Below are 12004 nucleotides of genomic sequence, written 5' to 3' on the forward strand. Positions count from 1 at the left end.
CATGGTGGTCCTCAAGTGAGGACTCTTTTCCTGCTTTGAAAGATAGCAGTCTTCTCACTGGGTCTTCACATGGTGGGAAGGAGTGCTCAAGAGCACGCCAGGAAGCTCTCTGGTGTCTCTTCTTTTAAGACACTAATCCTTTCTTACCAGAGTTTCACCTTATTACCTCACTTAACCTTAATTACCCCCGTATAGGCCCTGTCTCCAGAGACCATCACCTCAGGGGTAGGGTTCAACATAGATATTTTTTAAGGGGACACGGTTTAGTCTATAACAGAATGCATCTTTCCTTCTGGTCAGAAGAGTAGCCACTCTATGTCTGGAATAATTTTGAATTTTTCACTTTTTTCTCATGAAAGCATTCTCTTCCTAACCAAATTTTATAATTAGAATCTATCCTGGATACTTGAGGGTGGGTTTCAGAAAGGCTTGTCTCATGATAACTAAGGTTCTGTTATGATTATTGCTAATTTATACTAATTATATATTAATTATAGTCATGCTTTTCAGAGTATCGTCAGTTTTATTTATAGTTGAGGTACTAAAAATTTCTTACAATATCAAAATGCAATATGTTTTCTCTCTAGGAACCATCTCTTTTTGCTGTTGCCAAATTGTTAGAAACTGGTCTAGTTAACATGCACCGAATAGAAATTCTTTGGAGACCTCTAACTGGCCATCTACTTGAGGTAACTTCTTTTTTCTTAAATGCTGTATTTACTTTTGTTAAGAATAAAGACAGACACATTGAACTACGGATTCTGGATGATCATGTGAACAATCAACATTAACTTTTTCCCCCTTGTCTTTATGTCTGTGTATTTCATTAGGGACTAAAGTTTTGCAATGATTGCCTTGGGGAAGGAATAGGTTGGTGTTTTGGACTGATAATGGGTGACACATCAGTGAAATCTCTGAAGTCTCCTCTAGCTGTTAGCTTGGGTCCTCTTTCTTTTGTTACAGAGTCTCTTGATCCACCTCAGTTTCAGCTAGTTCTGAAACTTTAAGGCATTTGGGGCTGAGAGTTCATTATAAACACTGTTCCTTTATAACCTTTCCTGTGATTCTGAGATAGCTCTTCTCTAAAGGGAAAAAGCCTGTGTGGTATCACTAATTGTAGATAGTGCCAGGGAATTTCATCGGGATTTGTATACTCTTGTGTTCAAGTTGGAGTGACTGGTAATAATTAGCTGATTCTCAGTAATGGTTGCTTCTGTTAGTATGCATGTGTATGTTAACTTTAGGTTTAGTTTCCACGATCATTTTGTATTATTTTAGTAAGCTAGGAAAGGTATTACTCTTCATAAGAGAAACAAATGAGCTTGAACTTTTCTTTATTTTTTTCCCCCATTTTGTTGGGATTACTTTTATGAATTATTATAGAGGAAAAATGCAGATTTTCTTGTCCTAGACATTCTCATCAAATGGCACAAAAATAAGTTTTTAAAATCTTAGCATAGTATTTGATTATGAGGGTTGGCCTGATTAAGAACCTTAGTATCAGCTTGCTGCTTTTGTTTACTCTGATGATATAATTTACTTTTTTGAAATCCTTTTTTTTCTGTGACTTGTTTAGTTTCATCTTTTATTTTCTGTCTCTTTATTGCTTCCTTTGCCCCTTATACAGAAGGTAAGCTTACTTCCATTTTAGATACAATTTTTTATTCAGCCCTTATTGGTGAACATTTCATATAATTTTTAAAATGTGAAAGAATACAAAATGTTATATTTAAATTTTTCTTTTCTCAGTTGATGTGTGATATGTAGCTTAAGTGTACAAATTAAATATTTAATTTTTGTTCAATGTTTTGTCTTCAGGTGTGCCAGCATCCAAACTCTCGAATGAGAGAATGGGGAGCAGAAGCTTTAACTTCACTTATTAAAGCAGGATTAACATTTAGTCATGATCCTCCACTTTCACAAAACCAGGTAAAAAAAAAAAAGTTACCTTGTTTTAAAAAAATTTTTAATGTAAAATCATCCTCTCCTATGTGTAGTCTTTTTCTTAATTTATCAAATCGATGATATTCTGAGAATGGGTGTTGTTTAATATTTTATATGTAGGCCATGGATATCATACAGAAGACTGGTATGTCTGGATTTTTAGGATTATCTTTATTAAAAATCATGAAAACCTTCTTGTGAATGACACAGAATTAAAGCTTCTAAATTACTTAGAATTGGGCTCCCATTGTGGAAGTTTCCCTGTTCATGCATTGCTAAGACTTTATTTTGAGGTCCTACTTTATTAGCCTCCTTGCTTTGGTCCCTAACTATTCCTAATTTTTTTCTCTAATTATCCTTACATGGGGAGAAAAGCAAGTGGTAGAAGAGACAAGTACAATAAAATAAGTTTTTATTTTTAAATAATTTAAAAAGTTCCTTTGTACTTCCCCAATTTATTTTTGTCTTGAGTCCTTTGTCCTGACTCATATAATCATTTATAGATCTCTTATACGGTTTTTTAAAAGTCCACTGAAGTTCTTTTGTTTGAAGATTGAGTAGGAATGAAGATGGTGATTGTATTCTATAAATTTACTCAATACATAGTTACTGAGTACATACAAGATGCTACCTAGTGATTTAGCTCTTGGAATAGAATGATGAGCAAGACAGAAAAGATATATGTTCTTATAGAGCTTAAATTTTAGTGACTTCATATTTTTTTCCTGTTACAGTTTAAGTTTTTTGAAAAGAAAACCCTTATCCAAATCCTATTCACTGTAATACCTGACACATAGGTGAGAGCTTAAATGTTTTTTCAATCAGTGAACCAAATAAATGAATCCTTGAAGAGAAAACAGGTAAAAATGATGCAAGTGCTTTCAGGTCTTGAAAGGACTAGAAAAGAATGCTGTCTTTACTCCAGTGGATTCTAATCGTTTGACGCTGTCTTTGTTAATGGGTACCATACTTACTCACTTTTTAGTAGTATTAAGAATTTTAAATTTAAATGTATGTGATATAGGGGCATTCACTTTTGAATGTCCCCTCTCTGTAAAGACAGCTTTCCTACTATTCTTCCTTTTTAATTGTATATTCTAATAAACTTTTGCCTGCTGCTCAAAATATTTTGCCTGCTGCTCAAAATAAACAAACAAAACGTGATGTATATTAACAGAGTAAATTATGAAAGATAGTTTTAGAAATTGGGGATTATTTCCTCTCTCCAGATATAGCTAGATGTATATAGACACATTTCCTTTATTGAGATTAATTTCTATACGGGTCTTTAATTAGTGTCCTTTAACGCATAGTCACTCCATTTAATCTGAAATTTAACATGTTAAAGATAGGTTTTTATTTCTCTTATTTTTAAAAAAAGGTGACATATAAATCTCTTAATTACTTCAGAGAAATCAGTGTTTGTTTTAGTAGAAAAGTTTTTAATTACTCTTACAGTCTGAGTGGAGGTGAATTTAAATTTAAAAAGTAACAATAAAGCTTCTCTTTCTAATTAGTTTCCTGCCCTCTTTTCAGAGACTACAGTTGCTTTTATTGAACCCATTGAAAGAAATGTCCAGTATTAACCATCCAGATATCCGACTTAAGCAATTAGAATGTGTGTTACAGATTCTTCAGAGTCAGGGAGACAGTCTTGGGCCTGGATGGCCATTAGTGCTTGGAGTCATGGGAGCAATCAGAAATGATCAAGGGTAAGTTTTTAAAACTAACATCCAGAAAGTAATAGAGGTAAAGAATGAATTCATCCTAAAATGTTGCAGAAGTGGTAATTTTTTATGTATGCCCTTCCTGTTTAAGTCTAAGATCTAGAATCATTTTTTCTTAATCCTACCTCCAGTTGGTTGGAGTGAATTATTAGGGCTCACCTTTGTTTTGGAAGGATGGAAAAATTGCTGTTTATTTGACATTTGTACAAGAATACAAAGTTCATAATTAATATAAATGCACCAAGCTAAAAAATTTTGTAACACATCCAAAGATTGGGGTTTATATTATTAAAATAAATATTTGATAAAATATAAATTAACACTTAGGACTTCTCTGCATATATTGGGAAATCTAAGAATTTGCTTTTAAGTGACTTTTAAAATTTTATTGTTCATTTATTCTGTGCCTAGTATATTCTAAATACTATGCTTGCTAGTTTCTATGATTACACAGTTGGGTAGCTCTTGCTCTAAAACTAGAATCTTATGGAAAAGGAACAAGGTCTGTGTTAGGATCCTAATAAGAATAGTCTGTTATGCTCCAAAGAATACGATTCCAGTGGGAAGAGCCTGTGTCCCTGGAGTGGGGCTGAGCCAAAATTATGAGGGACCTTACATGCTTTTATAAACTATGTATTTGGATTTGTCCTCAGTACATTTGAGAGACATTTAGGAGTTTTAAGCAAAGGAACATTGTGATGTGCATTTGAGCTCTATCACTTTAACAGTACCCTGGAGGGGTGGGGGGAAATGAGAGAGCCTGTAGTGCTCTCTAGAGATAGAAAGGAGGAGATGATGGGGCGCCTGGGTGGCTCAGTCAGTTAAGCATCTAACTTCGGCTCAGGTCATGATCTCCCAGTTTGTGAGTTCTAGCCCCGCATTGGGCTCTATGCTGACAGCTCAGAGCCTGGAGCCTGCTTTGGATTCTGTGTCTCCCAGTCTGTCTGCCTCTCCCATGCTCATGCTCTGTCTCTCTCTGTCTCTCAATAATAAATAAATGTTAAAAAAAAAAAAAAAAAAAGACAGGAGGAGATGGATTTGAGCTACTTAGCAGATTCACTATAGAGGTGAAGGGTGAAATAGGAAATAGAATAAGGAATGACTCCCACATTTCTGACTTAGGCAGCTTAATGAATGGTGGTGGTATTAACTAAGTAGTAAATACTGAAGGAAGAGCAAAATGGACTTGTTTAGTTTAAAGTGAAACATTGCAGTGGAAAGGTCTATTAGATGTGTGGATATATTTGTCTCATTCTGCAGCAGAACTCATGCCATCTTACATGATGACTAGTTGAGGAGTTTTGTATGGTTGAAATGCTTGAGACTATCTATTATGGAAAATTGATCTTTCTTATTTATTTGTAGTAGTAAATTTCCTTAAATTCTACAAAATACTGGGATGATTAAAGTGGAAGGAAGCCAGCGATAGCTTAAATCAAGCTAAAATTTCTTCTCCTAATTTACAGTGCAGTTATAAAATAGGATGTTGTTGTAAGATATTATTTAGTACATGTAAAACAGGAAGTACATGACATAGCAAACAGTAAGTGTTAGCTATTATAATTCACTTTTGTTATTATTTTTCCCCACTGCCATTTCTCTCTAAAGTCAAATGCTTCTTTAAAAAAAAAAAATGTTTATTTATTTTTGAGAGAGAGAGAGAGAGAGAGAGAGAAAGAGAGACCACAAGCAGGGAAGGGGCAGAGAGAGAGGGCCAGAGGATCTGAAGTGGGCTCTGCACTGATAGCATAAAGTCCAATGAGGGACTTGAACTCAATGAACCATGAAATCGTAACCTGAGCCAAAGTCAGTCACTCAAGGAACAAGCCACACAGGTGCCCCTAAAGTCAAATACTTCTTATTCTCTTCATTTGAAATTCAAAGTATACTATTTTCTTATGCAGACTAGATGGATTATTTTAAATGAGATATACATAAAAAAGAATGGGGAACTCATTTTCATTATGTGTCTATTTGCATATATGCTGGGCACCATGCTAGATTTGTGGGATATAGTGGTGAGAAAGTAGCTATAGTCAATTTCCTTTTTTTGTTAATGTCTAACTTTTGTTTGGCTGGTTGATACAAAATCCTTTCTTCAGTTTTGTTTGTTAATTTATTTAAGTATAAGTATCTCTTTTACATTTATGTAAATGTTAAAATACCGTATGACCTATATTAGGGGAGATTTTTTGGTCCAAATTTTAAAGTTTATTTTTATTTATTTTGAGAGAGAGCATGAACAAGGGAGGGGCAGAGAAAGACAATCCCAAGCAGACTCTGCACTGTCAACGAGGAACCTGACATGGGGCTCGAACTCAGGAACCTTGAGATCAGGGCCTGAACTGAAATCAAGAATCTGATGCTTAACCTACTGAACGACCCAGGCACCCCTCTTGTTCAAATTTTAGAATAGAATTTAACTTGGTTCAAATTATTGTAAGGTGTATATTTTTACTTACATTTCTTTTAAGTGCATAAATATATATTTATTTTTCATTTTTTTTTAGAGAATCCTTGATACGAACTGCATTCCAGTGTCTTCAGTTGGTTGTGACAGATTTTCTACCAACAATGCCTTGCACATGCCTGCAGATTGTTGTAGATGTAGCAGGTAGCTTTGGACTTCATAACCAAGAACTTAATATTAGTTTAACTTCAATAGGTTTATTGGTAAGTATTACTGCCTTTCTTGTGATCATATAATTTAGAAATCATTGTTAGGCAATTAAGAATGAATGCTAAGCAAATAGGCTTTTTGTTTTATGGGGGTTGTTTGAATGACATTTAAATGCTAAACTTTTATTTTGCATGAAGGATTAAATGACATAATTTAAGAAATAATTCATTGATAGAATATTTGGAATAATTTTTATCTATTGAGCTGAAATTTTGCTTTAAAAGGTTTGTCATGAGAGGATTTAGTAAACAAGTAATAGTACATAAAAGAGAAATATTTATTTGACTCTCGTGTAAGGATTAATTGATTTTCAATATTGTTTTAGTAGCAACATTTTCATGTACTACTTATTTAGTAAATAAAGCTCCAATAAAAGTCTTTACATGGTCCTGTAGTTCATCCACTCTGCTTCGTTAGCTACTAGAAGGCATATGTTAATGGAAGAGCCTTGACTGTGGGAACAGATATACTTGTATTTTAATTCTCTGTGCCTGTTGTTAATTGTTTAATGACTGACCTTTTGAGCCTCATTTTACTTACTTTGAATGTAGAAGTAAAATCTAAGTTAGGATGTTATTAATATTACATTAATAAACAAAGCTGTTTCCAATATAAATGCATTTAAAGGCAATTATTTACATTTTTAAAAGTTTATTATAAGCCAAAAGTTTTTACTTATTTATTTTTATTTTTTTAAAGTTTATGTATTTTTGAGTGGGGGAGCATGAGCAAGAGAGGGGCAGAGAGAGAGGGAGAGAGAATCCCAAGCAGATTCAGCACTGTTAGCGAGGTGCCCAACGTGGGGCTTGAACTCCTGAACCATGAGATCAGGACCTGAGCTGAAATGAAAGAGTCTGACACTTTTAACCTTCTGAGCCACCCAGACGCCTCTATAAGCCAGAAAATTTTAAAGTCAGATATCCCTCACAAGCTAGATAAGTTACTATTAAAATGTAATCATAGGAAAGAAAATAAGCACACATATAGAATCCCTCCCAAAGAGTATTTAATTCAGTGTTGACTATATTACTGCCTGGTGTCACCTCTTATATTTATGTTTATAGGATTCTCTACATTTTTATCATTGGTGTAATTCTCATTAATTCATACACTGTACTGTGGTTGAGAATGAGGTCATAAGCTACGTTAGGATATAGTAATTGTTCTATGAAATTATAAAATGTCATTAAATGATATTAAAGAACTGTTAATAATTTTTTTGGTGTCATAATGGTATCATGGTTAATTTTTTATAAAATATAGGCACGAAATAAATATGCCAAAATGTTAATAATAGGTTTTGGGTACATTGATATGGTGATACATTTTCCCTGTTTTTTGTTTTGTTTTATTTTGTATGTTCTTGAAATGTTTCATAACAAAAATATTTAAAAATATTAATGTCAGCACAAGATTGTTTCCCCATATTCTCCTGAAATCAGATGGAGACATATGACAGAGATGTTTTCAAATCTATTCTGCTAGAAAAGGAATTTCTGAAGTGACTTTTTAAGGTTTTGTTTCTGAAAGTTAAAGCAACCAATCATGTATTGAATATTTATTTATGTGTTTAAAATAAAATCTGTGAGTGAAATGGTATTTTTCTACTTTGCTCTTTAGTGGAATATTTCAGATTATTTTTTCCAAAGAGGGGAAACTATTGAAAAGGAATTAAATAAAGAAGAGGCAGCACAGCAAAAACAGGCAGAAGAAAAAGGAGTGGTTTTAAATCGGCCCTTCCACCCTGCACCACCGTTTGATTGCTTGTGGCTGTGTCTTTATGCAAAATTGGGTGAACTATGTGTGGACCCCCGTCCTGCTGTGAGGAAAAGTGCAGGGCAAACTCTGTTTTCAACAATTGGTGCACATGGAACTTTGTTACAGCATTCAACATGGCATACTGTTATTTGGAAGGTATTGTGTATTAGCCTGAGTTATTAGCATTTGAGACAGATTTAAAAATTTTTCAATTAAATTTGTTCTTATTAATTTTTAAAGAAGAATTTCCATGCATTTGTGCTTTTGGCCAGACAAAATGTTAGTTTTGTCCTGCTATAAGTTACACCATGGAGCAAATTACATATTGAAAGCCTATTCTCTCTTTTTCTATCTTCATCTCTTAATATCTGTCTCTGATTTCTGCCTTTGTCCCTTTTTTCTCCCTGTTTTTCCAAGTGGCAAAACCACATAATTGAAATGTAATCAACTACGAATTTTATAAATGAAAGAATATCAACAATAGTGAAATTTACTTGCAGACTAAGCAAACAGAAGTAACCTCTAAGTGTTAAATTCTGTATGTTTGTTCATTAAATATACAGTTTCATTTTTTCTTTTTCTTTTTTATCCTCTAAGCCTTTTTTACAAAACTAACAGCTTATTATTGAGCATCTCCTCTTTGCTTTCCTTTTTGGTTCTGTCTGTTCCATTTTAATACAAGTCTGTTCAAGGGCACCTGGGTGCCTTAGTCCGGTAAGCATCTGACTCTTGATTTTGGCTCAGGTCATGATCTCACAGTTCATGGGATCGAGCCCCGTGTTGGGCTATGTGTTGACAGCAGGAACCTGCTTATAACCCTTACTTTCCCACTCTGTCCTTTCCCTCCTCACGTGTGTGTTCTCTCTTTCTTTCTCTCTCTCAAACTAAATAAACTTAAAAATAAACCTGAAAAATAAAATAAAATAAATAAAATAAAATTCTGCTCATCGTCTTTACACTGCTTTTGTGAATTTCTGAGATCAGTTAAGTTTGGTAATAGGCAACATAGTAAATCCTAATTGTATTTAACAATTTTTTTTCAATTTAATAAAAAAGACTCCAGAATGTCTTCTTAAAAAATTAATAATGTACCCATGCTTTGGGCTCTGGGCAGATGATGTGGAGCTGCTTGGGATTCTCTCTCCTTCTCTCTCTGCCTTTCCCCCCCGCTCACGTTCTCTTTTGCTGTGTCTCTCTCTCCAAATCAGTAAATAAACATTTAAAAAATTAATGTGCATTTACTAATAAAAATAATTAAAATCTCTTCTCCTTCCCCTATGTTCTGTTTCAGCTCTATCTGTTGGCTCTTATTCAGATCATAAACATGCTTTAGTCTCCCTTACTAGTATTTTAAAAAACAAACTGATATTTTCTCTGATTCCTATTTTCATTTTAAACAGCTTTATTGTTAATCTTGCTGCCTAATTCTCAGTGAATTTTTTTCCTTCCTCACCTCTCCTGCATTCTCTTGACCCTTTAATATGATTTCTAGATTATTCTAATTCAAAGCCTCTTAAACCTTAGTAACAGAGTCCCCTTGAAGTCTTACCACCCCCAGACCCCCAGAGTTTGTGATTTTTTTTGATCCCCCTGTCACAGAGCCTGAGAATTTGCATGTCTGTGAATTTCTTGGGTGATGCTATGCTGTTGGTTCTGAGACCATATTTTGAGAACCACAGAAATTGTTCATAGGCTACAGGTAGTCTTCTAATTGCCAAAATGTTCGCCCTAAGTTTAGTTCTTATCCTACTCATTTTTTTTTTTTTTTTTGGTAGCATTTAATACTGTTGGCTATTTTCTCCTTGAAATTTCTCTTCCCTTGGCTTCTGTTTCACAGAATGCTTTTGCTTGTCTTTTTCATTTTTATTTTTTTTCTTCAACTCCTTCCCCTGAATCTACGCTTTAAATGTAAACATTCTCCAAGTCCCAGACACTTCCTGCTTGATATTTTCAAGCACCCTCATCTAGTCCCGAAACTTGAGTTATAACCTCTATTTAGATGTCTTCTATAATTCTGTTTTTTGCCTGGACTGAATTCCTTAGCTTCAGTCCCTTCTTACACATTACCCCATAGATGCTCTGTTGATACGTCAACAAGTCTTAGAAAATATCCAATCAAATTAAAACATTTTTCATATTCTATAACTTCAAGTATAAACTTAATATAATACTTCTATTTTTTCTAATATATTGGATTGATCTGTCTGATGTAATTTCTTGTGACTTTTGTTGTGACAGTTCTTAATTGCTATGCTTTTATTTAAGCTATGTTATTTTTATATGCATTTTTATAAATATTCAGGTTCTCTTTCATCTATTGGACCGAGTTCGGGAATCTTCTACCACTGCAGACAAAGAAAAGATTGAGTCTGGAGGTGGGAATATTCTCATTCATCATTCAAGGGACACAGCAGAGAAGCAGTGGGCAGAGACCTGGGTTTTAACATTGGCCGGAGTAGCAAGAATCTTTAACACTAGAAGATATTTACTGCAACCTTTAGGTATATATGCATTTTTCCCTCTAGTTAAACAAGTAACTCATTTTAAAGGCAATTTGAAAAATTTAGGAGATTTTTAAAAAATTTGTATATAATGCTACTTCCCAAGAATAATGAGTCTTAATGTCAGTTTTTGTTTATGTGTGGTGTGTGCATAAGCATACACAGTTTCATTCATTTTGTTGAGAAAATGTGTAATTTACCTCATATGGGCTAGCCTCTAGGGGATACAATGATGAATAAAATACACAACATCTTTGTTGTCATGGGCATAAGGGAATAACTGTAATTACATAAATAAATGCAAAATTGCTACAGTGATAAATGCTACAAAGGAGTGGTGCTTTGTAAGCTTATAATAGTTATTTGACCAGGCCTATGAGTTCCAGGTAAGCTTCCCTAAGGAAGCAGTATTTTACCTGAGGTCTGAATGGTCAGTAGTAGTTCCATCAGGCAAGGGTAGGATGAAATGTGAAGAATTTTATAGGCAGAGAGAATGTGTAAATGTCAATAATACTGAGATTGAGAAGCCCCAGTGTAGATTATACCTTCAGTTCTGATGATAGTGGTGAGGGGGGTAGAGAAAAGTGAATGGAACAGAAATACTGGTTTATAAAATTATGAGCATGCTGTACATATTATTGCATTTTTACAAATTATTATTTTATATTTGGCTTTTTTGTTCCTGTTTATGTTAAAGCATAAGCATATTTATTCTTTCCATCAGCAGTTTTGTGTGTTCTTCATGTTCATTTTTTCCTTTTTTTACCAAAAGTAGTCTCTAATGTTTGATCCTTTTTGCTCTCCTAGAGCTTAATGTTAAATGTATATAAAAATCCTAGCTTTTTATTTCCATATAAAATTTACATAAAATGAAATGTACCAGTCTTAACTATATATTTGCTGAGTTTTGACAAAATAAGCATCATTTTTAATACGTCTGTGATAGGGCACCTAGATGGCTCAGTTGGTTAAACGTCGGATTCTTGATTTTGGCTCAGGTCATGACCTCACACTTTATGAATATGAGCCCTGAGTGTGAAGCCTGCTTGGGATTCTCTCTCATTTCCTCTCTCTTTACCCCTCCCCTATTCATGTTCTCTCTCTCAAAATAAACTTAAAAAAACAAAAACCAAAAAACTTCCATGATAGTTACTTTATTTTAAAAGCTAAAACCTGGGGCACCTGAGTGGCATAGTTGGTTAAATGTCAGACTTTGGCTCAGGTCATGATCTCATGGTTCATGAGTTTGAGCCCCACATCAGTCTCTGGGCTTACAGCTTGGAGCTTGGAGCTGGCTTTGGATTCTGTGTTTCCCTCTCTCTCTCTCTCTGCCCCTCCTCCCCCCCGTCTCTCTCTCTCTCAAAAATAAACATTAAAAAATTTTAAAAGTATGG

At 34.1% G+C, this 12004-nt stretch overlaps 1 protein-coding gene across 5 annotated transcripts in view; it reads left to right on the forward strand.

Annotated features, from left to right (window-relative positions):
• MON2 (MON2 regulator of endosome-to-Golgi trafficking) overlaps positions 1-12004 on the forward strand; it is a 130842-nt gene that overhangs the window by 78442 nt on the left and 40396 nt on the right. For all 5 annotated transcript variants that reach the window (XM_078449737.2, XM_078449738.2, XM_078449740.2 and 2 more), the window contains 6 exons: positions 588-689; positions 1819-1929; positions 3481-3656; positions 6182-6344; positions 7972-8265; positions 10412-10610. In XM_078449737.2, coding sequence (XP_078305863.1) covers positions 588-689; positions 1819-1929; positions 3481-3656; positions 6182-6344; positions 7972-8265; positions 10412-10610 — 1045 coding nt within the window. The remainder of the gene's footprint in view (positions 1-587; positions 690-1818; positions 1930-3480; positions 3657-6181; positions 6345-7971; positions 8266-10411; positions 10611-12004) is intronic.

Source organism: Panthera onca, chromosome B4, assembly GCF_046562875.1.
Source record: "Panthera onca isolate mPanOnc1 chromosome B4, mPanOnc1 haplotype 2, whole genome shotgun sequence".
Lineage (NCBI taxonomy): Eukaryota > Metazoa > Chordata > Mammalia > Carnivora > Felidae > Panthera > Panthera onca.